The sequence below is a fragment of the Balaenoptera ricei genome, chromosome 13, assembly GCF_028023285.1.
Source record: "Balaenoptera ricei isolate mBalRic1 chromosome 13, mBalRic1.hap2, whole genome shotgun sequence".
NCBI lineage: Eukaryota > Metazoa > Chordata > Mammalia > Artiodactyla > Balaenopteridae > Balaenoptera > Balaenoptera ricei.
Genome location: NC_082651.1, coordinates 16,647,317 through 16,673,444, shown reverse-complemented (window position 1 = coordinate 16,673,444; position 26,128 = coordinate 16,647,317). Strand labels below are relative to the sequence as shown.

The window sequence follows — 26,128 nt, the reverse complement described above, 5'->3', positions numbered from 1 at the left end:
AGGGAAGAGGCTGCAAATCTTTGTGTAGCTTCCCTTGACTCCCAAGGAGCCTAAAGGGAGTGCATCACGGACACTGTCAGATCAGGGAAGCTCAAGTCTTGCTTTTATACTCAGGCCTCACAGCACCATCCAGCCTCCATGATGTGAACATTTTCACAGTGGGCTCTGCTGTTCCTTGAACCAAATGTCACCAAGACCACATCTTCATCTATCGAAAGAAAGCAGAATCAGTGCTCAGACATCCCCATATAATATCCCACCTTCCACCTTGTGGCACAAAACTTTTTCCCATCAGTCTTTACATTTCCTTGTTAAAGGGTATAACAACTTGGAGAGATACAATATAATACTTAAAGTAGATTTTGAATACATTGGTATTATGCTAATATGCTGTTATCAATATAATATAATAGATGCTGCATTATGTTTTTCCATTCTAGGTAATTCTATATTCTGAAGGATTTGAATCCAGTAAAATATTAGCAAGAAAAATGACTCAGATGTATAAGCTTTGCAGTGAACAGCTCTCTCAGCAGGATCACTATGACTTTGGCATGAGAGCCGTGAAGTCTGTACTGGTCATGGCTGGGTAAGAAACCAAAGTGGGCAAGAGTCAAGTTTCCAACCATGTCATCACTTGCATTTCATGAGTAATTCACAGATGGCTCTTAAAGCAACATAGCAAGGGATTAATAAATGTTAGCTGCTGCTGCTGTCATCATGCTTACCTTGACACCCCCCTGCCACAGTGAAATGGGGCATCTCTCTTCATCCCAAGGTTCTTCACTGTGAGAACCAACATAGCTGCCCCCAGACCAAACCTGAGTCTCCACTAGGCTTTGGCTAACTTTTGTTTCCCCTGAACTCATCACATACAATGGGTTTCAGTGTACAAAAGGCTTTACCACCATGAGCTAAGATGACGAGACTTAAAAGACATACAGTTTGTTATGCAGCTATACTAATTAAGTCATACACATTACCTGACAAAGCATACTTCAGTTTCATCATTCCATCCACAGTCCAAGCTTTTATCCTAGACGCCCCCTCTGTCTTTACAGTTTGGTCCAAGGCTGAGCTTCTTTCTAGTTCCTAGTAGAACAAGATTCTTTTCTCTTCTCAGGCCCCAGCTTCTCTCTTTATACCCTCTTGACACGCCCACCTGTGGCATCCCCAGCGTGTCCAGAGTCTCTGAGGGAATCTATCTTCTGTCTAGTCCTTCCTCTCAGGCCGTGACTTGCTGGCTCTAGCTCCGGCCACACAGGACCCCTTCTGCCTGGTTCCTGTATCCCTGGCTTCTGCACAAATCTCCCTGCCTTTCTACCCTCTGTTCCTTCTTTCAACCTCCTAGATACAGTATTTCTCCTCTTTATAGGATTGCCATTAAAGGAAGAGGGATACTAAGGAGTTGAGACACGCTTGTATTCAGAGAACACAACTACAGCCCACGGGCAAGACAGACAAAGGAGCAGTCATCTAGAATATAATGTGTGAGGGCAACCATGGGGCTGTGCCCTGGGTTCGTTGGCAGGGGATGGAAGGACTTTCTAGAGAAGGGAACGTCTGAGCTGGGTTTTGAAAGAAAAATAAGAGCCAGCAAAAGACCAAAGCAGAGCATTCTGGGATAAGAGAAAAGGGAGTCATAGGGATATGAATCATCATGATGTATTCAGGGAACTGTAAATACAGGGTGGATAAAGTCTGGATTGATGGGGGGAGCTTGAGAAAATGTCCTTGTCATTCTCCTCAAGGCTATGTAGACTGTGCCTGACTTGTCCGTGTGCCCTCTTGGAGATGGACACTGGGCATGCAAGGGAAAATGGTCCCCTCCTTCCAGCAGGAATCTGCAGTGGCATGCTCTCCACAGCTTTCTGCAAGCAGAATCCCTGACCCACAGGTTTGGAAAATCATGTTCCATATTATGTTCTTGCAATGTCATCTAAATTATTCCTTTAAATTTAGGTCTTTAAAAAGAGAGAACCCAGACCTAAGTGAAGATGTGGTATTGATAAGAGCTTTACGAGACTCTAACTTACCAAAATTCCTAACAGATGATGCTGTTCTATTCAGGTAAATTTCTAGGTGTGACAGATAAAGCATAGCTACTGTGTAGAGGTAAAGCATAGTTTATCTTCAGATATGTCTGCCTCTAACAAGGTATCATCTTTTCTAGAGACACTTGTTGCAATTTTTAAAATACTAGTTTAAATAAAGATACTAAAGTTTTAGCCTCAATCCAATCATTTATTTTTTTCAAAATGTTGATCACCAAGCTGCATGCTATGCAAATTAACATTTGGTTACAAATTCCTGACCTAAGAGAAATTCCTGACTCAAAAGAAGCAGATTTGGGCCCCCACATAAATGTGATTGCTTTTATCTATTTCTACTTTTATTATTTAGTTTTATGTTTATTCAAGTCATATAAGTATGTGGTTTTAAAAATAAAATGCTATTATAAGTTACGCTCATGAAAAACAACAGTTCCCTGCCCTTCACCAAGTCCCACTTCCCGAAGGCAATCATTCTTCAGTTCATTCATTCGTTCTTTCCTATTTCCCTCCATACCTTTTTTTAACATCCTTATTGGAGTATAATTGCTTTACAATGGTGTGCTAGTTTCTGCTCTACAACAACCTCCATATTTTTTAGTACCACGTTTATGCCATCTCATGACTTTTCCATTTTAGATGTTATCTATTAAGTTACTAACAGAGAGATGAGGATATGCACACGCACCTCTCCCCCTCCACCCATCCTCTCTGTGTAGTCATATTACAATATAACTGGAGCTAAATATTCAGGATTTCCATAATTTATTATAGAGGTATAAATATTACCCAAAGCTGTGCTATCTTTCCCTTGTTATTAAATTATCTAGCTTTTCATCTTCCCTTCATGTATTATCTTAATTTTTGTTTTTTATTCCTTTTACCTACTTTTCTATAAATCTATCACTAATTCATTTCAAATTCTGCCAGAATATAAATCTCCTAAAAACAAAAACAAAAACGACCTTCAATCATACAAAATATTCTCTTGAATTTATCTCCTTGGAGCCCTCGTCCTCCTCTCTGATCTACACTAGTTGCCCATTACCCCTGGTGCATATCTGTCATCCTGGGATGTCCATTTATGACCTTGCTGGGGATTCTCTTTGCCTTTATCCACTATCAGATCCCCTGTTACCCAGCACATGTGTCTACTCACTTTTGGCAGAACATGATGAAAATTTCTATACAGTTATGTTTGCACAATTATGATATTGCTATGAGTGAGATTCTAGGAAGTACATTTCCTAGATCATGTGGTATGGACGTTATAAATTTAGATAGATCCTATAAATATGTCCTCCAAAGACATTTTACATTTATATAAACAGTTTTATGAAAATGCCCATATCCCTTTATATGTTTTGGAGGGAGAGATACCAAAATAGTAGCCTATTTTATGTACATTACTTTAATTATTAGTACCACTGAGCATCATTACTCATTTATATTTATTATTCTTAGAGGATTATTCTATTGTGCTTTTACTTAGCATTTTGTGGGAAATCAAACTTTATCTGGTATAAAAATTGGAAATATTCTCTAAGTATATCATTCACTCTTTAAGTTTATGTTTAAAGCCTTTTGCCTCACAGAAGTTTGATTTTTGCTTGTTTTTATTTTTTCACTTTATCAACTTTCTTAAAAGTTATAGAATTTTTATCTTTTTGAGGTAGACTTTCTTAACACAGTGTTGTAAAGTTCATCTCTTATATTTTCATCTAGTACCTTTTTTTCCTTGCTCTTTTTTTATCGATGTATAGTTGATTTACAATATTGTATTAGTTTCAGGTGTACAGCATAGTGATTCAATATTTTTATAGATTATACTCCATTTAAATTTATTATAAAATATTGGCGATATTCCTTGTGCTGAACAATATATCCTTGTAGCTTATTTGTTTTATACATAGTAGTTTGGACTTCTTCATCCCCTACCCCTATCTTGCCCCTCCCCCCTTCCCTCTCACCACTGATAACCACTAGTTTGTTCTCTATATCTGTGAGTCTATTTCTTTTTTTATATTCACTAGTTTGTTTTATTTTTTAGATTCCATATATAAGTGATAACATAGGGTATTTATCTTTCTCTGTATGACTTATTTCACGAAGCATAATACCCTCCAGATCTATCCATGTTGTTGCAAATGGCAAAATTTTATTCTTTTTATGGCTGAGTAATATTCCAATGTATATACATATCAAATCTTCTTTATCCATCCATCTGTTGGTGGACACTTAGGTTGCTTCCATACCTTGGTTACTGTAAATAATACTGCTGTGAATATTGAGGTACATGTAGCTTTTCAAATTAGTGTTTTCATTTTCTTTGGATTTATACCCAAGAGTGGAATTGCTGGATAATGTGGTAGTTCTATTTTTAGTTTTTTAAGGACCCTCCATACTATTTTCCATAGTGGCTGCACCAGTTTCCCACCAAGAGCATAGAAGTGTTCCCTTTTCTGCACATCCTTGCCAACATTTGTTGTTTGTGGTCTTTTTGTTGGTTGCCATTCTGACAGGTGTGAAGTGGTATCTCATTGTGGTTTAGATTGGCATTTCTCTGATGATTAGTGATATTGAGCATATTTTCATGTGCCAGTTGGCCATCTGTATGTCTTCTTTGGAAAAATGTCTATTCAGGTCTTCTGCCCATTTTTTAATTGGGTTGTTTGTTTGTTGGATATTGTGTTGTATGAGCTATTTATATATTTTGGATACTAACCCCTCACCATTTGCAAATATTCTCCCATTCAGTAGGTTGTCTTTTCATTTTGTTGATGGTTTCCTTTGTTGTGCAAAAACTTTTAAATTTAAGTAGGTCCCATTTGTTTATTTTTGCTTTTGTTTCCTTTGACTTAGAGACAAATCCAAAAAATGTTGCTACAATTTATGTCAAAGAGTGTTCTGCCTATGTTTTCTTCTAGGATTTTAATGGTTTCCAGTCTTACATTTATGTCTTTAATCCATTTTGAGTTCATTTTTTATATGGTGTGAGAAAATGTTCTAATTTCATTTTTTTACATGTAGCTGTCCAGTTTTCACTGCACCACTTATTGAAGAGACTGTCTTTTGCCATTGTATATTCTTGCCTCCTTTGTCATAGATTAATTGACCATAAGTGTGTGGGTTTATTTCTGAGCTGTCTATTCTGTTTCATTGATCTACAAGTTTGTTTTTGTGCTGGTACCATACTAATTTGATTATTGTAGTTTTTTAATATAATCTAAAGTCAGGGAGTGTGATACCTACAGGTCTTTTCTTCTTTCTCAAGATTATTTTGGCTATTTGGGATCTTTTGTGTTTCCAGACAAATCATAAAACTATTTGTTCTATTTATGTGAATAAATGTCATTGCTATTTTGAGAGAGATTGCATCGAATCTATAGATTGCCTTGGGGTAGTATGGTCATTTTAACAATGTTGATTCTCCTAATCCATGAACACAATATATCTTTCCATCTGTTGTGTCTTCTTCAATTTCTTTCATCAGTGTCTTATAGTTTTCTGAGTACAGGTCTTTTACCTCCTTAGGTAGGTTTATTCCTAGATATTTTATTCCTTTTCATGTGATTGTAAATGGGATTGTTTTCTTAATTTCTCTTTCCAATAGATTGTTGTTAGTGTATACAAATGCAATGCATTTCTGTGTATTAATTTTGTATCCTGCAACTTTACCAAATTCATCGATGAGCTCTAGTAGATTTTTGGTTATGTGTTTAGCATTTTCTATATATAATACTATGTCATCTGCAGAAAGTGACATTTTTACTTCCTTCTTTCTAATTTGGATTCCTTTTATTTCTATTTCTTATCTGATTGCTGTGACTAAGACTTCCAATACTATGTTGAATAAAAGTGGCAGGAGTGGGCATACTTATCTTGTTATGATTTTAAAATAAAAGTTTTCAGCTTTTCACCATTGAGTATGATGTTAGCTATGGGTTTGTCATAAATGGCTTTTAGTATATTGAGATATGTTCCCTCTATATCCAGTTTCTTGAGAATTTTTATCGTAAATGGATTTTGAATTTTGTCAAATGCTTTTTCTGTGGCTATTGAGATGATCATGTGATTTTTACTCTTCCTCTTTTTTTGTTAATATGGTGTATCACATTGATTGAATTGCAAATATCAAACCATTCTTGCCTTCCTGGAATAAATCCAACTTGATCATTGTTATAAAGCAGAAACTAACACACCATTGTAAGGCAATTATACTCCAATACAGATGTTAAAAACAACAACAACAAAACAAAAAACAAACAAAAAAATGATGTATCATTGTTGAGAATTTTTGCATGTATATTATCAGAAGTATTGGCTTGTGATTTTCTTGTTTTTTAGTGTCTGTCTAGTTTTGGTATCATGTAATAGTAGCCTCATAGAATGAACTTGTGACTGTTCCCTCCTCTTCAACTTTTTTGAATAGTATGAGAAAGATACCTATTAGCCCTTCTGTGTATGTTTGATAGAATTCCCCCATGAAACCATATGGTCCTGACTTTTGTTTGTAGCAAGATTTTTTTTTTTTAATTACAGATTCAGTTTCACATCTAGTGATCAGTCTGTTTATGTTGTCTATTTTATCCTGATTCTGTCTTGGAAGATTATATATTTCTAGAAATTTATCCATTTCTTCTACATTGTCCAGTTCGTTGGCGTGTAATTGTTCATAGCATTCTCTTATGATTTTTTTGTATCTCTGTGAGATCAGTTGGATATTCCTTTCTTTCATTTCTTATTTTGTTTATTTGGTTCCTTTATCTTCTTCCTTAGTGAACCTGGCTAAAGGTTTATCAATTTTGTTTATCTTTTGAAAGAAATAGCTCTTCGTTTCACTGATCTTTTCTATTGTTTGTTTGGTTTTTCAATTATATTTATTTCCTCTCTGATATTTATTACTTCCTTCCTTCTGCTGACTTTGGGCTTCGTTTCTTCTCCTTTTTCTGATTTCTTTAGATGGTAGGTTAGGTTGTTTATTTGAGATTTTTCTTGCCTGTATCACTATAAACCTCCCCTTTAGAACTGCTTTTGTTGTATCCCATAGATTTTGGAAAGTTATTTCTTTTATTTTCATTTGCCTCAAGGTATTTTCTGATTTCCTCTTTGATTTCTTCATTGGCCCATTGCTTTCTTATTAGCATGTTGTTTAGTCTCCATGAGTTAGTGTTTTTCCCATTTTTCTTCCTGTAATTGATTTCTAGTTTTATACCATTGTGATCAGAAAAAAATGCCTGATATAATTTCTGTCCTCTTAAATTTGTTGAGATTTATTTTTGTGGCCAACACATGAGCAGTCTTGGAGAATATTGCATGTGCACTTGAAAAGAATGTGTATTCTGCTGTTTTTGGATGGAGTGTCCTGTAGATACCTGTAAGTCCAACTGGTCTAATGTGTCATTTAAGACAACTGTTTCCTTGTTGATTTTTTTCTTTTTTTTTTTTTTTTTTTTTGGTCTGGATGATCTATCCATTGATATAAGTGAGGTATTAAAATCCCCTACTATTATTGTATTATTGGCAATACCTCCCTTTATATCTGTTAACATTCTTTTTGAATATTTAGGTGCTCCTGTATTGGGTGCATATATGTTAATGAGTGTAACAAGCTCTTCTTTTATTGACCCTTTTATCATTAATAATGTCCTTCTATATTGCTTGTTATAGACTTTGTTTTAAAGTCTATTTTGCCTGAGTATTGCTACCCCAGCTTCCTTGTCATTTCCATTTACATGAAACATCTTTTTCCATCCCCTAACTTTCAGTCTGTGTGTGTCTTTAGTTCTGAAGTGAGTCTCTTGTAAGCAGCATATAGATGGGTCTTGTTTTTGTATCCAATCAGCCACCCTATATCTTTTTTATTGAAGCATTTAGTCCATTGACATTTAAAGGGATTATTAATTGTTATGTACTTATTGCCATTTTATTACTTGTTTTATGGTTGTTTTGTAGTTCTTCTCTGTTCTTTTCTCCTTCTTTTGGTTTCTTCCCTTGTGGTTTGATGATTTTCCTTAGTGGTATACTTGTGTTCCTTTCTTTCTTGTTTTTGTGTATCTATTGTAAGTTTTGATTTGTGGTTACCATGTTGTTTATATATGTTGACCTATAACTATATCTACTTGTTTTAGACTGATAGCCATTTAAATTCAAACACCTTCTATAAGATCTACATTTTTTATTCCCCTCCCCCACATTTTGTGGTTTTGATGTCATATTTTACATCTTCATATATATCCCTTCACATTTACTGTAATATAGTTGATTTTACAATTTGTCTTTTAATCTTTGTACTAGCTTATTTAAGTGATTGATCCACAGCCTTAACTATATATTTGCCTTTACTAGTAGAATTTTTCCTTCCCTACAAATTTTTACTTCTTGTTGTAAACTTTTCTTTTCCACTTAAAGAAGATCCTGTAACATTTCTTTTAGGGTAAGTTTAGTATTGATGAACTCTTTTTGTTTTTGCTTTTCTGAGAAGTTCTTTATCTCTCCTTCAATTCCAAATGATAATCTTGCTGGGTAGAGTATCTTAGGTTGTAGGATACTCTACCCAGCAAGTAGTTAAGCACTTTCAGCATTTTAAATATAACATGCCACTCCCTTCTGCCTGCAAGTTTCTGCAGAAAAATCAGCTGATAGCCTTAAGGGAATTCTCTTGTATGTGATTCTTTGTTTTCCTCTTGCTGCCTTTAGAATTCTCTCCTTATATGTAACTTTTGCCATTTAATCATATGTCTTGGTGTGGGTCTCTGGATTCATCTTGTTTGAGTCTCTCTGTGCTTCCTGTACCTGGATATCTGTTTCCTTATTTGGGTTTTCTAGTTCCTTATTATAATTCTCACTGTGTTCATCTATTCTTTTCCCTAGTTCAGTTAGCATTCTTATCACTAGTACTTTGAACTCTTTATCTGATAAACTATTTATCTCTGTTTCATTAGTTGTTATTTTAGATTTCTTTTCTTATTCTTTCATTTGAAACAAAGTCCTCGGTCTTCTCATTTAGCTTCACTTTCTCTGTCTATATGAAATTAGGTGAAAGAGTTACCTATCCCAGGCTTTTAAGGGTGTCCTTGTGTAAGACCCCATATGCAGTCTGCAATGTGCCCCGTGGCTTTGGTGGGAGAGCTGGATCTGAAGTAAGCACAGGTCACATCTTCCCCCAGGGTGTACTGGCAGCAATCCCTGGTAGGAAGTGGGGCTGGAAACAGAGGGGCTAGAGCCAGAGTCAGGTGTGAACCAGGGCTTGTCCTATGCTCAGTGGTCAACACTGCCCTATGAAGGGCAGGGGCAGGTCCCAAGGTGCTGAAGCAGAAGCCCTGAGGTTGGGTCTGAGCTGGTTCTATTCCCTCTAAGTGTGTGATCTACCCCTCCCAGCATCAGCACCTTCACTCTAGAGGAGCAGTGCTGAGTGAGAAGGGCCGGACTGGATGCCAAGTGCAGGCTGGGGCAAGTACTGGGGTGATCCCAACACAACAGAGTTCCAGGCCACTCACGATCCACTGCCTCCATAAGCTCCAGCAATAGCCTCCCTTGCCCTGTTCAGATGCAGTGCTGGGTCCAAACCCACTCCTTCCCCCTAACTGCACACTCTCCTTGGCAATGGCAGCCTTCACCACTAGGGTGCACTAGAGCTGCACTAGAGCTAACAGTGCTGGAGCAGGTGCTCAGCATGGGCCAGGGCACAAGGTGGGAGACGGGGGTTGTGGGAAACCAGCCAGAGCCCCAGGCAGTTTCATTCTGTTTCCTTCCCCTTGTTCTTGGGAGTAAACAACCATGTGTACACCCCTCATAAGTGGAGTCTAGGTTTCTTACAGCTCTGCTGGTAGTCCCACTGGCTTTCAAGCCAGCTAAGAGGACTTGTCTTCCCAGTGTCAGCCCCCAGGACTGCAGTGCCCAATGTGGCTCAAACCCCTCACTCCCCAGGGAGGACCTCCAAGCCCATGTAATTCCCTGCCTCTTGTGTGTCCCCTCCAACAGGCACAGGTACCAACCTAATCGCTTTTTCTCTTCCCTTCCTACCTGACTCTGTGTGGATCTTTCTTTACAGTTGTGGCTGTAGAAGAGTCTTTCTGCCAGTCTCCAGTTTGTTTTCAGTGAGACTTGCTCCACATATAGATGTATTTTTGATGTGTTCATGGAGGGAGATGAGCTCAGCATCCTCCTACTTCACTATCTTGATCTCCCTCATCTTGTACTTTTCTTGTCATTTTATATTAAGTTCTTTACTGCCTCTCAAATATTTTTGTGTTATGTAGTGTAAGGTGGGAGTTTAGCTTCTTTTTTACCCATAGAACCATCCCATATTAACTGTTTCCTACAGAAAAAGTCCATTTTTCCTTTACTCCCTTTATTTTATATAGTACTAGTTTTCTATTTCTATTTCCGTCTTATTTTTCTGAATATTTATATACTATTATAAGCACACATAAGTGCTTTCAGGAAAAGTTGAGATATAAATATAATTTTTAAAATAAACTGTTAAATTTGTCACCTATATGTCTGGTATTATGTCACATACTACATATAATACAAAAATGTAAGAAATATTCCCTACCTCAAAAAGCTCCCAATATACTTAAGAACATTGGTCTACTGTACAAGAAACAAACAAAATCATGCACAATATCAGAGAAATGATAGTTTCTGGTATAACACACAGGATAATCTAGTACTGTGTGTTCAGAAGCAAAGATAATGAGAAAAATAGGACCCATAGTAACATTTAATAAATTAATTATAACAAACATGGGGAAATAGCAATGACCAGTGGTTCCTAACTTTTTTTTTTTTTTTTTTTACAGTGGAATCATATCTGACCTTTTTCCTGGAGTCCAAATTCCAGAACACGATTATGGTATATTGCAGTCAACAATTATAGATATCATGAAGAGACAAAATCTTCAGCCTGAGACATGTATGGTTAAAAAAGTGATACAGTTCTATGAAACCATGCTAGTAAGGCATGGTGTTATGTTAGTAGGGCCAACAGGAGGTGGCAAGACCACAGTTTACCAAATATTAGCAGAAACTTTAGGGAATTTGCAAAAACTTGGTGTAGACAATCCCTTTTACCAATCAGTTAAAACATATGTTCTTAATCCTAAATCAATTACAATGGGTGAATTATATGGTGAAGTTAATAACATAACCTTAGAGTGGAAAGATGGTTTGATGGCACTAAGTGTCCGAGCAGCTGTGAATGATACTTCAGAAGACCATAAATGGATCATCAGTGATGGGCCAGTAGATGCTCTTTGGATTGAAAATATGAATACAGTCCTGGATGATAACAAGATGCTTTGCCTGGCTAACAGTGAGAGGATTAAACTCACACCTCAAATCCACATGCTTTTTGAGGTAAATTGCATATTCCTTACTGTGGAGTGAAATCGTTCATTAGATTAGCATACTATCATTAATTTTTTTCTCTTACTGATGTACCATTGACTATCTGTAAGGCCTACCATGCTGTTTTGTTTACATACTAAATATTTACCAAATTGTCCTTTTATAATAGATTGTCCATTCTGACAACCAAAGTCTCTCAAATATTTCTGTCTCTCTATAAACAGGAAATACAATAAATTCTAGCTTCCCCAACACTTGTTTCTTTTCCTTTGGAGGCAGTAAATATATATATATATTTTTTAAGATGAATAAATCATCCCTCTGTGGTATGAATATTTGGTGATGGGATTGGAAAAGGAACGTGGGCCAAATACAGCTACAAAATATTATGGAAGATACCACCCCTGCTGTATTCATTCATCAAACATTAATTGAATACCTACTATGTCCTGGGTATTAGGCTAGGTATTGGATATAAGAATGAAAAAGATAAGAAGAAAAACAAAAAGAAGGGAAAAGAAATACTTATACCTTCCCATAAGGATTTGACAGTATCCTTCTATATTGTTTTTTCTCCTTATGCCTCACTTAACTTTCCTTCTCCATTTTTAATCACTTATAGCTCCCCCATTCTCTTCCACACAAAGCCTTACAGTGTTAACTTAAACTTTAAATGTGTGATTCCTTAACGTTGAAGTTAGAGGAATAAGAAAGTATCATGTTAGCCATTTCCTGTTCGACTTTTTTCAATTTTAGGTGCAAGATCTAAAGGTTGCCTCTCCTGCAACAGTCAGTAGATGTGGGATGGTGTTTGTGGATCCTGAAGAACTGAAGTGGATGCCTTATGTTAAAACCTGGATGAAGAGTGTTTCTAAAAAAGTAAGTGCAATCAAACACTCCCCACTGTCTCCATCTGTCAGGGCTCACCCTTCCATCAAGTGTCCAGATAGCAATTGGTTAATGCCTCACTGTGCTTGACTGAGGGAATCCCAGCATTGTACCTAGCTCTCTCCCCAGAATTACTGGGATCTTCCAGGAAGGTTATATACTTCCCAAAGCTGTCCTCATTTTTTGTTACCCTGCCTGGCTTCTCTCCAGACTGTTTTCTCTCAATATAAACACTTCCTTGAGTTTCCCCAAACACAGGTAGAACAAGCTGGGACATTAAAAAAAGACTTTGCAGGAGGCTTGAGATAATGAGAGGGAAGTACATGGAAGGAAAAGAACAGTAAATCCAAGCATTGTTACAGTTTTTAGATTTTAGGAACCCCTAACACCTCTGAGAGACAAGAAGAAGAGAAAACCAGTTTACCTCCCACCCAACCTTAGGTTGATTACCCAAGACACATTCTAACCTCAGAGGTACCATTCCACCCAAAGTGAAAGAAAGCTTTTACATTATTATTCAGAGCAACTCAGTTCCATATTATCTTCTGTACCCTCTGCATTCTAAAATAGGGTTTTTCTTTACCTTAACAAGCGATCTTTTTTTCTTTTAAAGATTTCATTCTTTTTTTGTTGCTGAGTAATATTCCATTCTCTATATATACCACTTCTTTATCCACTCATCTTGTTTGTTTGTTTTTAATTGGGTTAGAGTTGCTTTACAATGTTGTGTTAGTTTCTTCTGTACAACAAAGTGAATCAACTATATGTATACATATATCCCCTCCCTCTTGGACCTCTCTCCCACCCACCCCCATCCCACCCATCTAGGTCACCACAGAGCACCAAGCTGAGCTCCCTGTGCTATACAGCAGGTTCCCACTAGCTATCTATTTTACACATGGTAGTGTATATATGTCAATCCTAATCTCCCAGTTCATCCCATTTCCCCCTTCCCCACCATGTCCACAAGTCCATTTTCTACGTCTGCATGTCTATTCCTACCCTGCAAATTGGTTCATCTAATGGATAAAGAAGATGTGGTACATATATACAATGGAATGTTACTCAGCCATAAAAAGAACAAAATTCGGTCATTTGTAGAGATGTGGATGGACCTAGAGTCTGTCATACAGAGTGAAGTAAGTCAGAAAGAGAAAAACAAATACCATATATTAATGCATATATGTGGAACAAGCAATCTTTTTAAGTGTTTTGCTCCATCTCATCTCAAGAAAGCCACTTCAAGAAATCCATCTTCGGTGGGATAGGGAGAGTGGGAGGGAGGGAGATGCAAGAGGGAAGAGATATGGGAACATATTTTTATGTATAGCTGATTCACTTTGTTGTAAAGCAGAAACTAACACACCATTGTAAGGCAATTATACCCCAATAAAGATGTTTTTTAAAAAAAAAAAGTTAAAGCTAAAAAAAAAAAAAAAAAAAACTACAAGGAGTGTTTCCTTAGACAATGTGAGCATGTGTGAGTGTGTGGGGTCTGCGTGTATGTTTGAATTTGAGGGTGTGCCCTTACAAAAAAAAAACAAAAAAAGCCATCTTCTTTCTGCATCTCCCCATCCAAAAATGAATCAGAAAACTATTGTTTTCCTGATCCTTAGCATCAACATTTTAAGAATATTGTGGTAAACTCTCCGAGTACCTTATATTTTTTTTAATTTTTTATTGGAGCATAGTTGATTTACAATGTTTTATTAGTTTCAGGTGTACAGCAAAGTGAACAGAGTACCTTACTAAAGAAAGTAATTCTCAGAATTGAGACTTTACCATGGGCTGCCAAAAGATGTTAAACATTTCTGAATTCACTCTTTTAATAGACTTTATTATTTAGAGCAGCTTAAGGTTTATAGAAAAATTTAACAGAAAGTATAGAGAGTTGTCATATAATTTCCCTCCTCCAAATAGCTTCCCCTGTTATTAACATTTTGCATTGGTGTGGTACATTTGTTAAAATTGATGAACCAATATGGATGAACCATACATTCTTATGAACTAAAGTCCATAGTTTACATTATGGTTCACTTTTGTGTTGTACAATTCTATGAGTTTTGATAAATAAATAATATCATGTATAATATCATACAGAATAGTTTCACTGCCTTAAAAATCTGTGCTCTACCTATTCATCCATCCACACCCTCTTTCAACCCCTGACACCACTGATTGTTTTTACTGTCTCCATAGTTTTGCCTTTTCCAGAACATCATATAGCTGGAATTATACAGTATGTAGCTTTTTCAGATTGACTTCTTTCACTTAATAATATGTATTTATGATTCCTCCATGTCTTTCTGTGGCTTGATAGCTCATTTTTTGGCACTGGATTAATACTCCATTGTATGGATTTACCAAGTTTATCCACTCACCTACTGAAAGACATCTCAAAGTTTCCAAGTTTTAGCAATTATGAATAAAGCTCCTATAAACATTCATGTGCAAGTATTTGTGTAGACATAAGATTTCAACTCATTTGGGTAAATACCCAGGACTGATTTCTGGATCATATGATAAAACTATGTTTACCTTTGTAAGAAACTGCTAGTCTGTCTTCCAACATGGCTGTACCATTTTGTATTCCCACCAGCAATAAATGAGAGTTCTTGTTGCTCCACATCCTCACCAGCATGTGGTGGTGTGGTATTTTAGATTTTAGCCATTCTAATAGGTATGTAGCAGTATCTCATTGTGCTTTCACTGTGCAGTTTTCTAATATGTTGAGTGTCTCTTCATATATTTATTTGCCATCCATATATCTTCTTTGATGAGGTGTCCAAATCTTTTGCCCACTTTTTATTAGGTTGTATGGTTTTTTTTTCCACAGATGTCAATGACTACACATTGTGCTTTATTTTTTTTAAATTTATTTATTTATTTTTGGCTGCATTGGGTCTTCATTGCTGCACATGGGCTTCCTCTAGTTGTGGCGAGCGAGGGCTACTATTTGTTGCAGTGCACCGGCTTCTCATTGCGGTGGCTTCTCTTGTTGCAGAGCACGGGCTCTATGTGCACAGGCTTCAGTACTTGTGGCACGCAGGCTCAGTAGTTGTGGCTCACAGGCTCTAGAGCACAGGCTAAGTAGTTGTGGCACACGGGCTTTGTTGCTCCGCAGCATGTGGAATCTTCTCGGACCAGGGATCGAGCCTGTGTCCCCTGCATTGGCAGGCGGATTCTTAACCACTGTGCCACCAGGGAAGTCCAGGTTGTATGTTTTCTTATTATTGAGTTTTGGGAGTTCTTTATATATGTTAGATACAAGTTATTTATCAGATATGTGTTTTGCAAGTATTTTCTCCAAGTCTGGCTTGTCTTTTCATTCTCTTAATATCTTTCACAGCACACACATTTTTAATCTTAATCATCCAACTTATCAACTTTTCTTTCATGGATTGTGCTTTTGGTGTTATATCTAAAAACTCACTTCCAAACCTAAGGTCACCTAAATATTTTCTCTGTTTTCTTCTACAAGTTTTATAGTTTTACATTTTACATTTAGGTTTATGATCCATTTTGAGTTAATTTTTGTGAAAGACATAGTATCAATGTCTGGATTCTCTCTATCTCTTTTTTTTTTTTTTTTTTTTTGCATGTGGATGTCCAATTCTAGCACCATTGTTGAAAACACTGTCCCTTCTCCATTGGATTGCCTTTGTTCCTTTGTCAAAGATCACTTGACTATATTTGTATGAGTCTATTTATGGGCTCTATTTTGTTCCATTAATCTGTTTTTCTTTTTTTTTTTTTTTTTTTTGCCAATATCACACTGTCTTGACTACTGTGGCTTTACAGTAAGTCTTGTCAGGTAGTGTCAGTCCTTTGACTTTGTTCTCCAATATTGTGTTCACTATTCTGGGTCTTTTCCCTCACTGTATAAACTTAAGACTCAGTTTGTTGATATCCACAAAGTAACTTACTGGTATTTTGATTCAGATTGCATCAAATCTATAGATCACATTAGGAATAACTAACATCTTCACAATATTGGGTCTTTCTATGCATGCACATGAGCTGTCTTGTAATTTACTTAGATGTTCTTTCTTTCTTTCATCAGAATCTTGTTGTTTTCCTCATATAGATCTTGGAAATATTTTGTTAAAAGTATACCTAAGTATTTTATTTTTTGGTGCTAATGTAAATGGTGTTGTATTTTCAATTTCAAATTCTAATTATTCATTGCTGGTATATAGGAAAGTAATTGACTTTTGTATATTTACATTGTATCCTACAGCTTTGCTATAGCTACTTATTAGTTTCAGAAGTTTTTGGTCAATTCTTTGAGATTTTCTATGTAGATAATTGTTTCATCTGTAAACAAAGACAATTTTTTTTCTTTCTTCCCAATCTGTATACATTTTTTCCCTTTTATTCTCCTATCGCATTAGCTAAGACTTTCAGTACAATGTTAATAAAAGTGGTGAGGGGGCAACATTTTTTTTTTAAGTCTTTGGGAATTAGTCCTTTACCTTACATAGATATTTTAAATATTTCTCGTTATACTTCTTCTTTTTCATTGTTCTTAATTATGAGAGATATCATCAACAGAGATGACTACATGAAATATATGTTGACAGTTTAACAAATGATTATAAACACCTCTGTATCCATTACTAGATCAAGATGTAGGACATTATCAGTAACCCAGAATCTCCCCCATGTGTCCCTCCCAAGTCATAGAAGGGATTTTATTAATTTAACTTGTTTCATATCTTGTGATGCTTACACCCTTTAGTCTAAAAGTCACAGGATATATTGCAACATACAAGTTTGAACCAACCCTTTTTAAACTTAATTATATATTTTATCTGGTCTTGCTAAAATATTATTTGTTTGTTTGATTTTTCAGCTGAATGAAGAAACTCAAGAATATATATTGAATCTTTTCCAGCGTTATGTTGATGATGGTTTAAATTTTATCAATAAGAAATGCAACCAAGCAATCCCACAAGTGGACATCAGCAAAGTTACTACGCTCTGTTGCTTATTGGAGTCTTTGATACTTGGGAAAGATGGAGTTAATTTGACAATGGTAGGAAAGGTTTTCTTACTGCTATAAAACTAGGAAAATGTGATTATTGTATAGATGCTCTGCAAATAAACAACTCCAAACTTTCTGTCATATGATTATTTGATTTTCAAGTTAATTTTCTAGGGGACTAATGACTGTGAATAGATTCATACAATCTCAGATTTGGAAGGAATTTTAACCTATAGTTTACTCCGCTACTCAATGTTTAAACTTCCTTACAGTCTATAACATAATCCCCGTGTGTGTCTACTTAAATACCTTCATGCAGGCATAAACATAGTTATAATAGTTGAAAGACAACCTTGAGCTTTTGTTCTACATGCTCCTTGCCATTCATTTTCTCATCAGAGTATTTAAATATATACAATTATAAAACATCATTCTGTGCACCAATGAATGAAATATAAGAAACATGCAGTGTGCCGTTTTTTTTGTTTTTTTTTTTTTTTTAAAGCTAAGTGACAGAAGAGACAGCATTATGTGGGATGAGGAGGATGATGGACTTGCTTGGGTGCAAATCCTTTTATGGGACATAAGTTACATGTTAATAAAGCTGTTTTGTTTTGTTTTGTTTTGTTTTGAAGATTGATTGATTGATTGATTGATTGCTATGTTGGGTCTTCGTTTCTGTGCTAGGGCCTTCTCTAGTTGCGGCAAGCGGGGGCCACTCTTCATCGTGGTGCGCGGGCCTCTCACTATCGCGGCCTCTCTTGTTGCGGAGCACAGGCTCCAGACGCGCAGGCTCAGTAGTTGTGGCGCACGGGCCTAGTTGCTCCGCAGCATGTGGGATCTTATCAGACCAGGGCGCGAACCCGTGTCCCCTGCATTAGCAGGCAGATTCCCAACCACTGCGCCACCAGGGAAGCCCAGTGTGCCCTTTTAAAAATGCATAATTCTAAACAAAACAGTCTTTAGACTTTGTAATTTAAGATTCTTTTTATGTTAGCATATAAAATATTAAAATTCTTTCCCTTTGTTCTTTCAGGAGCAAACAAAACTGAACACTGTACTATGTCAGACTTTTGTATTCTGTTACTTATGGTCTTTAGGTGGAAATCTAACTGAAAACTACTGGGATTCTTTTGATACATTTATTAGAACACAATTTGATGATAATCCTGATGCCAGGGTAAGAGCCAAATAAAGTTAATTTTAACATAATAACTCTGAATCATTAAAATTAAGTTTCAAGACTAAAACTTTAAAAGCCTTGGTTCTACTATAAATATAAATTCTTCATGTAAAAGCGTTTCTAAAATTATTCACTTTCTTAAATTATAGGTAACATTTATTGTATTAAAAATTTTAGGAGTTCTCTCCCGGCCATATGAAGAAAGTAAGGTATAAAAGTGTATAAAAACTCCCTACTATTATCAAAAACATTGAATTCTAGTTAGTAAACTTATTTTTTCTCAGTGTTATGGTTTAGCAATTCTGAAGCTACTTTCTGTATGTTCTGAAATTGAGCAAATGAATCAATATATTGAAGATAATGGCAGCGAGGTTTTTCGCTGTTAAGAGAAGGGGCTTACAAATATGGAAGAGAAAGATTAGAATGCACCTTGTGTTATTGGATTGGAATTATAGGTTTTGGTACTCATGGAATATATATATATGGGTCTATACATCCATTCATACGTAAATTTCTTACTTCTGTGTGCTGAGAGGAACTAGAAGCAATGATACCTCAATAGCAATGAGCATACTTAGTTACTGATTTCTAAATACTATTCTCCACGAAAGAGAACCAAAGCACCTTAGTGAAACAGCTGATTCCAGTACTGAGGCAGGAGAAGTTCGAAATGAGCCCAGAATATCTTTTGTCAGATAGTGAAGAAGTGCTTGAAGAACGATGGCACATGTCAAAAGAGCACAGGAGAAGATTTTTCACTATGTACTCAGTTTTTTAATAGTAATAAGACTATCCCTGTTAACTATTTTATCTTCAGTGAACTTGATAATTTAAATTTTTTAAGGAATTAGTACTTTTCATCTATTGTCGAATGTCAAATTCATGTGCATAGAGTTTTTTGTAGAATTTCTTTACTATTCTTTTAATTCTGCAGAGTCTGTAGTGATATCCACTTATTTTATTCCTGATATTTGAACAGATATTTGTATCTGTAATTTGTATCTTTTCTATTCTTTGTTTGGTCAGTCTTATTAACATCTGTGAACTTTCGACACTTCTAATTTCTTACAATAAATATCTGTCATTTTATAATAATAATTTTTTAAAAAGCACAGAAGCCAGTTTGAAGGGATTCCCAATGGCCAAATCTGGGCAGACTTGAGCATCAAAATAACGATAGTGTAGGATTACAAGCCATTGAATGAAATAAAAATCTGTGAGTCAATTCACATAAAAATATATGTGAATAAATAAATTAGGGAGAAAGGAGAGCTCTTCCTTATAGGAGAATACAACTAATCTGTATAGGAGAAATGATGGAGTGAGAAAGTTATTACTTTGCAACCATTGAAGCAATAATTGATTTAGGCAAGAATAATCAATGGTTGCTAAAACTAGTGGGTGAAGGTTTCATGAGAAACAACATTTACATAGTTTCCAAACATCTTCTACAAATTACTGATTAGTAGTAAAGAGAAGAATAGTATCATTATAGTGAAGAAACCTTGTAGACACCACCTTAACTAAGTAATCAACTCCTCATCAATATTAGCACAAAGCTGTGCCTCCTGATATGGTGCATAGAGAAGGATACAGCCTTGCTTCTGAGCTATTCCTTTCCAAAATGTGTAACCTGAATCTAATTATGAGGATACACCTAGAATACCCAAACTGATGGAAATTCCATAAGATAAACTGGCCTATATTCTTCAATAATATCTATCATGGAAGAAAACTGAGGAATTTTCTCAGATGAAGATACTAAAGAGATATAGCCCAATGCAATGCAATATCCTGCATTGTATCCTAGACTGAGAAAAATATAGCTGTAAATGACATTATTAATTGGCAATACTCAAATATGGAATGTAAATTGGATAATAACATTATATTAGTAGGCAATTTCATGATTTTGATCATTTTACTGTGGTTATAAAAAATCCCTCGTCTTTAGGAAGTACACACTCAAGTATTTAGGGTAATGTAGAATAGTGTATATAACCTTCTCTCATAGAGTGAGAGAAATACTAAAGCTAAAGGGGTAAAATGTGAACAGTTAATCTAGATAAGGAATATATGGGAATTCTTTGTATTACTCTTTTAACTTTTCTGTAAGTTTTGAATTATATCAAAATAAAAAGTTACCAAAAGAAAAAATATAATTCCCAAGATAAGAATCTAAGCCCTATGGATTAGGACTTTCTAGTAGATATGAAACCCTGCTGGATCTTCAAGATCATTGTATCATAATTAGACAAGACGGACCAGATTGAGGACAGCTGGGAATTTGAGACAGAGAGACAGATCCCTCTGGGTCAAGGGAAATGACCTGGGATCATCAAAAGTCTGTAGGGGATGGCCCAGAGCAAACATTCAGTCCAAAAAATATTTATGGAAAACTTGTTACATAGTAGACACCATTCTGGATATGGGAGCTAAAGCAAGTAACCAAAGTCCCTAGCCTCACAGATCTTACATTATAGTCAGGGGAGTCAGCCATAGACAAATATACATCAAGTGGCAGTAAGTGCCATGGAGATCAATAAAGCAGAGTAAGGATGATAGGGAGTGCTAGGGTTGGGGGGGGGGCAGTGGGAAACTATTTTATATATTAGTCAGGAAAGCTTTGCTAATAAGGTCATGTTTGTACAGTGTCCTGAAGAAAGTCAAAGACCTAGTCATTACTTAGGGGGAAAGTATCCCAGTCAGAAGGAAAAGCAAATATGAAGGCCTTTACTCAATGAGTGATTGCCTGACAAATTTGAAAAACAGAAAGGAGGCTTGTGAGATCAGAGTGGAATGACCAAGTAGGAGTGTAGTATGAGATGAGGTCAGGCAAGTAGCAGGGGGGCAAAACATGTAGGGCCTTATGGGCCATTGTAAGGACTTTGGCTTTTCACCTTGGGTGCAATGAGAAGCTACTGATAGATTATGACCTAAGGATGATGTTTAGCAGGACAGTGCCAGCCCCTGTCCTGGCAGTGGTAATGCTACTTGGATAACAGGAGGGAGTCCAGATGAAAAGGTGGATTCCTCCTTCTGTCTGCAAGTCCCAAATGAATGGGCTGTTGGATTTTTGTTTCTTGCCTTAGTAAATGGACAGACAGCCACGTAATAGTAGCCAGAACTCAATGAGTGTTATAGATTCTTCCTTCTTTACTGACCTGCGTAAAGTGATTGAATTTTTTCTTCTAATTAATTTTTTTCAAATATTTCCTCTTCTCTTCATCCTTATTGCCTCTGAATAACTCAGGTTCTTTTCATTTCTTCTCTGGGTTGTTAAAATAGCCTATTTATTATTCCCTTGCTTTTGGCCCATTCCTGTCTAATTCACCTATGCACCATTGTTTTTTATAATTACAGGTTACAATCTATTAATTGGTCATGAAATCAGTTGAAAGACTAATAACCCAATTTTTAAAAATGAAATATCCACTATCACAACTTTTACTCAACACTATATTGGTGATCCTAGCCAGTGCAATAAGGCAAGGAAAAAATAAATAAACTTTAGGAAGGAAAAGAAATTGTCATTATTTGCAGAAAACATAACTGAATATGTAGAAAATCCTAAAGTTTTTTTAAAAATAGAATATAAAATAGAGTGATAGTTGGGGTGAATATTATACATATTTGAACACACATTATATATGTAAGTACCATGTCACCATGTCAAATTAAGAGTCACTGTCAAGTGTGCTTGAAACACCACTGCTCCGTACAGCTGCCAGAAAGAACTTTCTGAAATGCAATCTGATCATGTCACCCACCTACTTAGAATTCTTCACTGAACTCTTGCTGCAAGCTCTTTAATAAATGACATTTCTATAATTTGGCCCCATCTGTGTTTCCAGACTTATCTCTTATAGTCCCCAACATGCATGGCACTTTCCATGGCTTCCAGACCTGTTTTCTTAGCCTGAACCCTGACTCCTTCTTCCCCAACCCCATCTCATCCCTTCTTTGCCCTGCTTGAAGGGCAAAGGCTGACTCCTACTTGTCCTTCAAGTCTGAGTTGTAGCATCACCACCCCTTAGAAGCCCTCCTAAATCTCTAGCCACCACTACAACTCTCCTGCAAGTAGAAATGAGCCATCCCTCCTTTGTGAGTGTACTAAACTCCACTATAACCCTTATTTCTCCATGAGTATTAGCTAATGTGCTTGTGTCCCCCAGGGAGATTACAAGGTCATTGAAGGCAGAGGCTGGATCTCATTCAGCATTTTCCCCCAACACCAAACACAGTATTTGGCATGCAGTAAGTCCCTGAATGTTGGACTGAATTGAAAATGATTTACAATTCTAATATGGGGTTTTGATATAGTCAATATATCAGGTTTTTACTGCACCGTATTTCATGATTAAGTTTAAAGAATTAGACTCTGATCCTTAAACAACTACTTTTCCACAAAGGAACAAAAATCCAAATCCATCCATGTTCTATGACTGCCTTTGTTTCTGTGTAAATATTTCTGTTGCCATGTGTCAATCCTATTGAAAGTGGTGTTTAATTTTATACTCTAGCTTCCCAGTTCTGGTGATCTGTGGAGCATTTACATGGACTTTGACACCAAACGGCTGGATCCCTGGGAACGAATCATACCCACCTTCAAGTACAGCCGAGATATTCCGTTTTTTGAAATGCTTATCCCTACAGCTGACACAGTGCGCTTTGGGTATCTAATGGAAAAACTACTGGCAGTCAGGCATTCAGTGTTGTTTACTGGAATAACGGGAGTTGGCAAGGTAGGAAACCTACATCAAACAAGAAGTCCTGTCCAAAACGAGGGCATGATGAACTTAGAATTGTAAGCTCCGTAAATAATACCTTATTTCTCAGGGGAATTTCTTTTGAATTTTGATCATTTTTTCAGGAAGAATGTAAGTGTGCTGAATCTATATCAACTCCACAGTTTGCCACTTTCTGAATAAATCTTGGGTGTCAATAATATATATAAACCAGAGAACCCTGTGGACCAGTCTTCTGTGTTTGGGGGCTTTTATGTTGTGTCCTTTAGAATTTCTAGGGCTGCCACTGCACAGGTTAAGGTGGGAATTTGTCAAGGCAGTTTGTGTCCCCAGTGGACTATTGATGAAGGTCATTCTGTCCCCTCCTGCCTGTTTACTTCTACCCAACACAGCGATGATGTTTAGAAAAAGTGGAGTATAGAGGAAAATGCTGATTGTTTGGTCTTCTTGGTTTAGGGGGAATCCATATAAACAGACACTCACTGTTTCCCCTCTAAATTATTTCTGAGTTTCTGAATCTTACTATCAAATTGACTTGGATAGTAACCAAGATGGATTTTGGTATGATACTAAAATAGAAATTTTTGCTGAGATAGAGCTGATTAGAATCTTTCTTTGGCTCTGATAAATACCATTAAATGGGATCTCCAGGAAGAGAAAGGCAGATATTTCAATCTGGCTTTTACCTCTGTCCTTTTCTGTCCTGTTTCTTACTCATTGTTCTGGAATATTACTGATATAGACAATTGAAAGGTTTTATATTGAATGTGAAATCAATTAACATTTTTTTTTAATTTTAAAGTCTGTTATTACAAAAGGACTGCTAAATAAAATTCAAGAATCAGCTGGCTATGTTCCTGTTTATCTAAATTTTTCTGCGCAAACTTCATCTGCAAGAACACAAGAGATCATTGAATCAAAACTGGAAAGGAAAAGAAAAAATATTCTAGGTAAGAATTATCCTTGTCATTTGTCTCACACAAATTATATATTAAATGCTAATAAGTCACATAAACCATGCATGTAATAAAATTACAATTGGATATTTTCTTTGCTTAATTTATTAGTAAAGGTAATTCTGTTAATGGTATTCTTTCCTGGGTATAGATCTAGATATCTTAGCAAGCAGGTAGTTTATTTCTATCATCACCTTCAACTCAGAGCATCTTCAATCTCTGCCTCTCCAAGACTCTCCCTCTCTCCACTCATGCCATGCTTTCAAACCTTCATTGATTTCCCTTTATTTAAAACAAACAAACAGGGGCTTTCCTGGTGGCACAGTGGTTAGGAGTCCACCTGCCAATGCAGGGGACACGGGTTTGAGAGACTGGGAGGATCCCACATGCCACGGAGCACCTAGGTCCGTGCGCCATGACTGCTGAGCCTGCACTCTGGAACCCGCGAGCCACAACTACTGAGCCCGTTTGCCACAGCTACTGAAGCCTGTGCACCGGGAGCCCACGCTCTGCAGCAGGAGAGGCCACCACAATGAGAAGCCCGCGCACCGCAACGAAGAGTAGCCCCTGCTCGCAGCAACTAGCGAAAGCTCACGCGCAGCATCAAAGACCCAATGCAGCCAAAAATTAAAAAAAAAAACAAAAAAAAAAAACCTCTTTATGTCTGGTGCACTGAGTTATCTGAACTCAGTAGGGAATAAGCATGAAACTGTTTTGGTGTTTCCTTCAGGCAGCACTTTCCGCCAAGCTTTGTGGGATCTCTCTCACGCTGCCTTATTAACTGCTTAGATAAATACCATAACTTTCTGGTCACTTGCAAATTTGAGTCTGGTCCAATGTAAAGCTTCAATCCCAAACCCAAAATTTTTTTTTGTCTTTTTTTTTTTGAAGTATAGTTGATTTACAATGTTGTGTTAATTTCTGCTGTACTGCAAAGTGACTCAGTTATACACATATATACATTAAAAAAAATTTTTTTTCCATTATGGTTTATCCCAGGAGATTAGATATAGTTCCCTCTGCTATACAGTATGACTTTGTTGTTAATCAGTCCAAACCCAATTTAAAGCTCTTCCTCTCCTCTGCTGTAAGCCAGGTTTGTGGCTGGAGGTGCTGGAGGTGGAGAGGGACATGGGGGCTCTTTTACTCTTCCCACCCTCCCTCTAGGAGGCTCTAGTGTATCTGGATGGGAGGAGAAGGGAAGGACAAGGTTCTCCCTAACTGAAGTTTAGGTGGGCCTCTGTGGATTGCCCCTGCTTCTCCGCTGGCCTGATGGTTGTCCACGTTCTCGGCGTGGCAGGCTTCCAGGAGCAGGTTTTCTCAGGACCTCCCAGAAGAATTGTGCACAGGCCAAGCATTGACCTTCCCACTGGAAGGTTCCCTGATGTTGGGAATCACGGTCTCAGCCTCACTTTGTCCCACCCTCCAGTGGCACATCCTGCAGCCTCCTGCTGCTGGGGTCCACTTGCCCAACCCACAGCCCTCCCGGGTGGAGCACTAGGCAGAGCTCAGGCCCAGCTGCCTTCCACATTGTCTATCATCTCACAGGCCCTGTCACGCCAGCTGCTTTCCTAGCCCCTCTGTGTTACCCTTTTCCTGCTCAGGTAGGCGCAGGGCAAAGGATGCCAGTCTTTCTGGTGGGGGCTCCAAATTTTTATGAATGGTACTCATAGCACCCCTCCCCACTCTTGACCTGCTACTTGGCTTCCAGAGGCCAGGAGATGAAGTGGGGCACTGAGTTTGCCTCATTTTCTTTGGAACTGTCACATGCTGGATGCCAGCATGGTGGAGTCACTTCCTCTTCTTAAGTTGTTCTCTTTTCTATGTTATCACTCTTTTTTTTTCCTCTGAATGTATATATTGACTTTCTTTAAGTTAAATATGACATTGTACAGCTCCACTGCACTGGCTTTCCCTTTGATGTAATAAGGATGCTTTTGAATATCCAGTCCTGTTTTCCC

At 36.9% G+C, this 26,128-nt stretch overlaps 1 protein-coding gene across 1 annotated transcript in view; it reads left to right on the top strand.

Annotated features, from left to right (window-relative positions):
* The window catches only part of DNAH6 (dynein axonemal heavy chain 6), a 298,766-nt gene that overhangs the window by 132,068 nt on the left and 140,570 nt on the right, over nucleotides 1–26,128 (top strand). Inside the window, exons 32-39 of the mRNA XM_059942689.1 lie at nucleotides 441–589; nucleotides 1,963–2,070; nucleotides 10,859–11,414; nucleotides 12,162–12,284; nucleotides 17,149–17,331; nucleotides 18,317–18,460; nucleotides 22,987–23,208; nucleotides 24,014–24,161. Coding sequence (XP_059798672.1) covers nucleotides 441–589; nucleotides 1,963–2,070; nucleotides 10,859–11,414; nucleotides 12,162–12,284; nucleotides 17,149–17,331; nucleotides 18,317–18,460; nucleotides 22,987–23,208; nucleotides 24,014–24,161 — 1,633 coding nt within the window. The remainder of the gene's footprint in view (nucleotides 1–440; nucleotides 590–1,962; nucleotides 2,071–10,858; nucleotides 11,415–12,161; nucleotides 12,285–17,148; nucleotides 17,332–18,316; nucleotides 18,461–22,986; nucleotides 23,209–24,013; nucleotides 24,162–26,128) is intronic.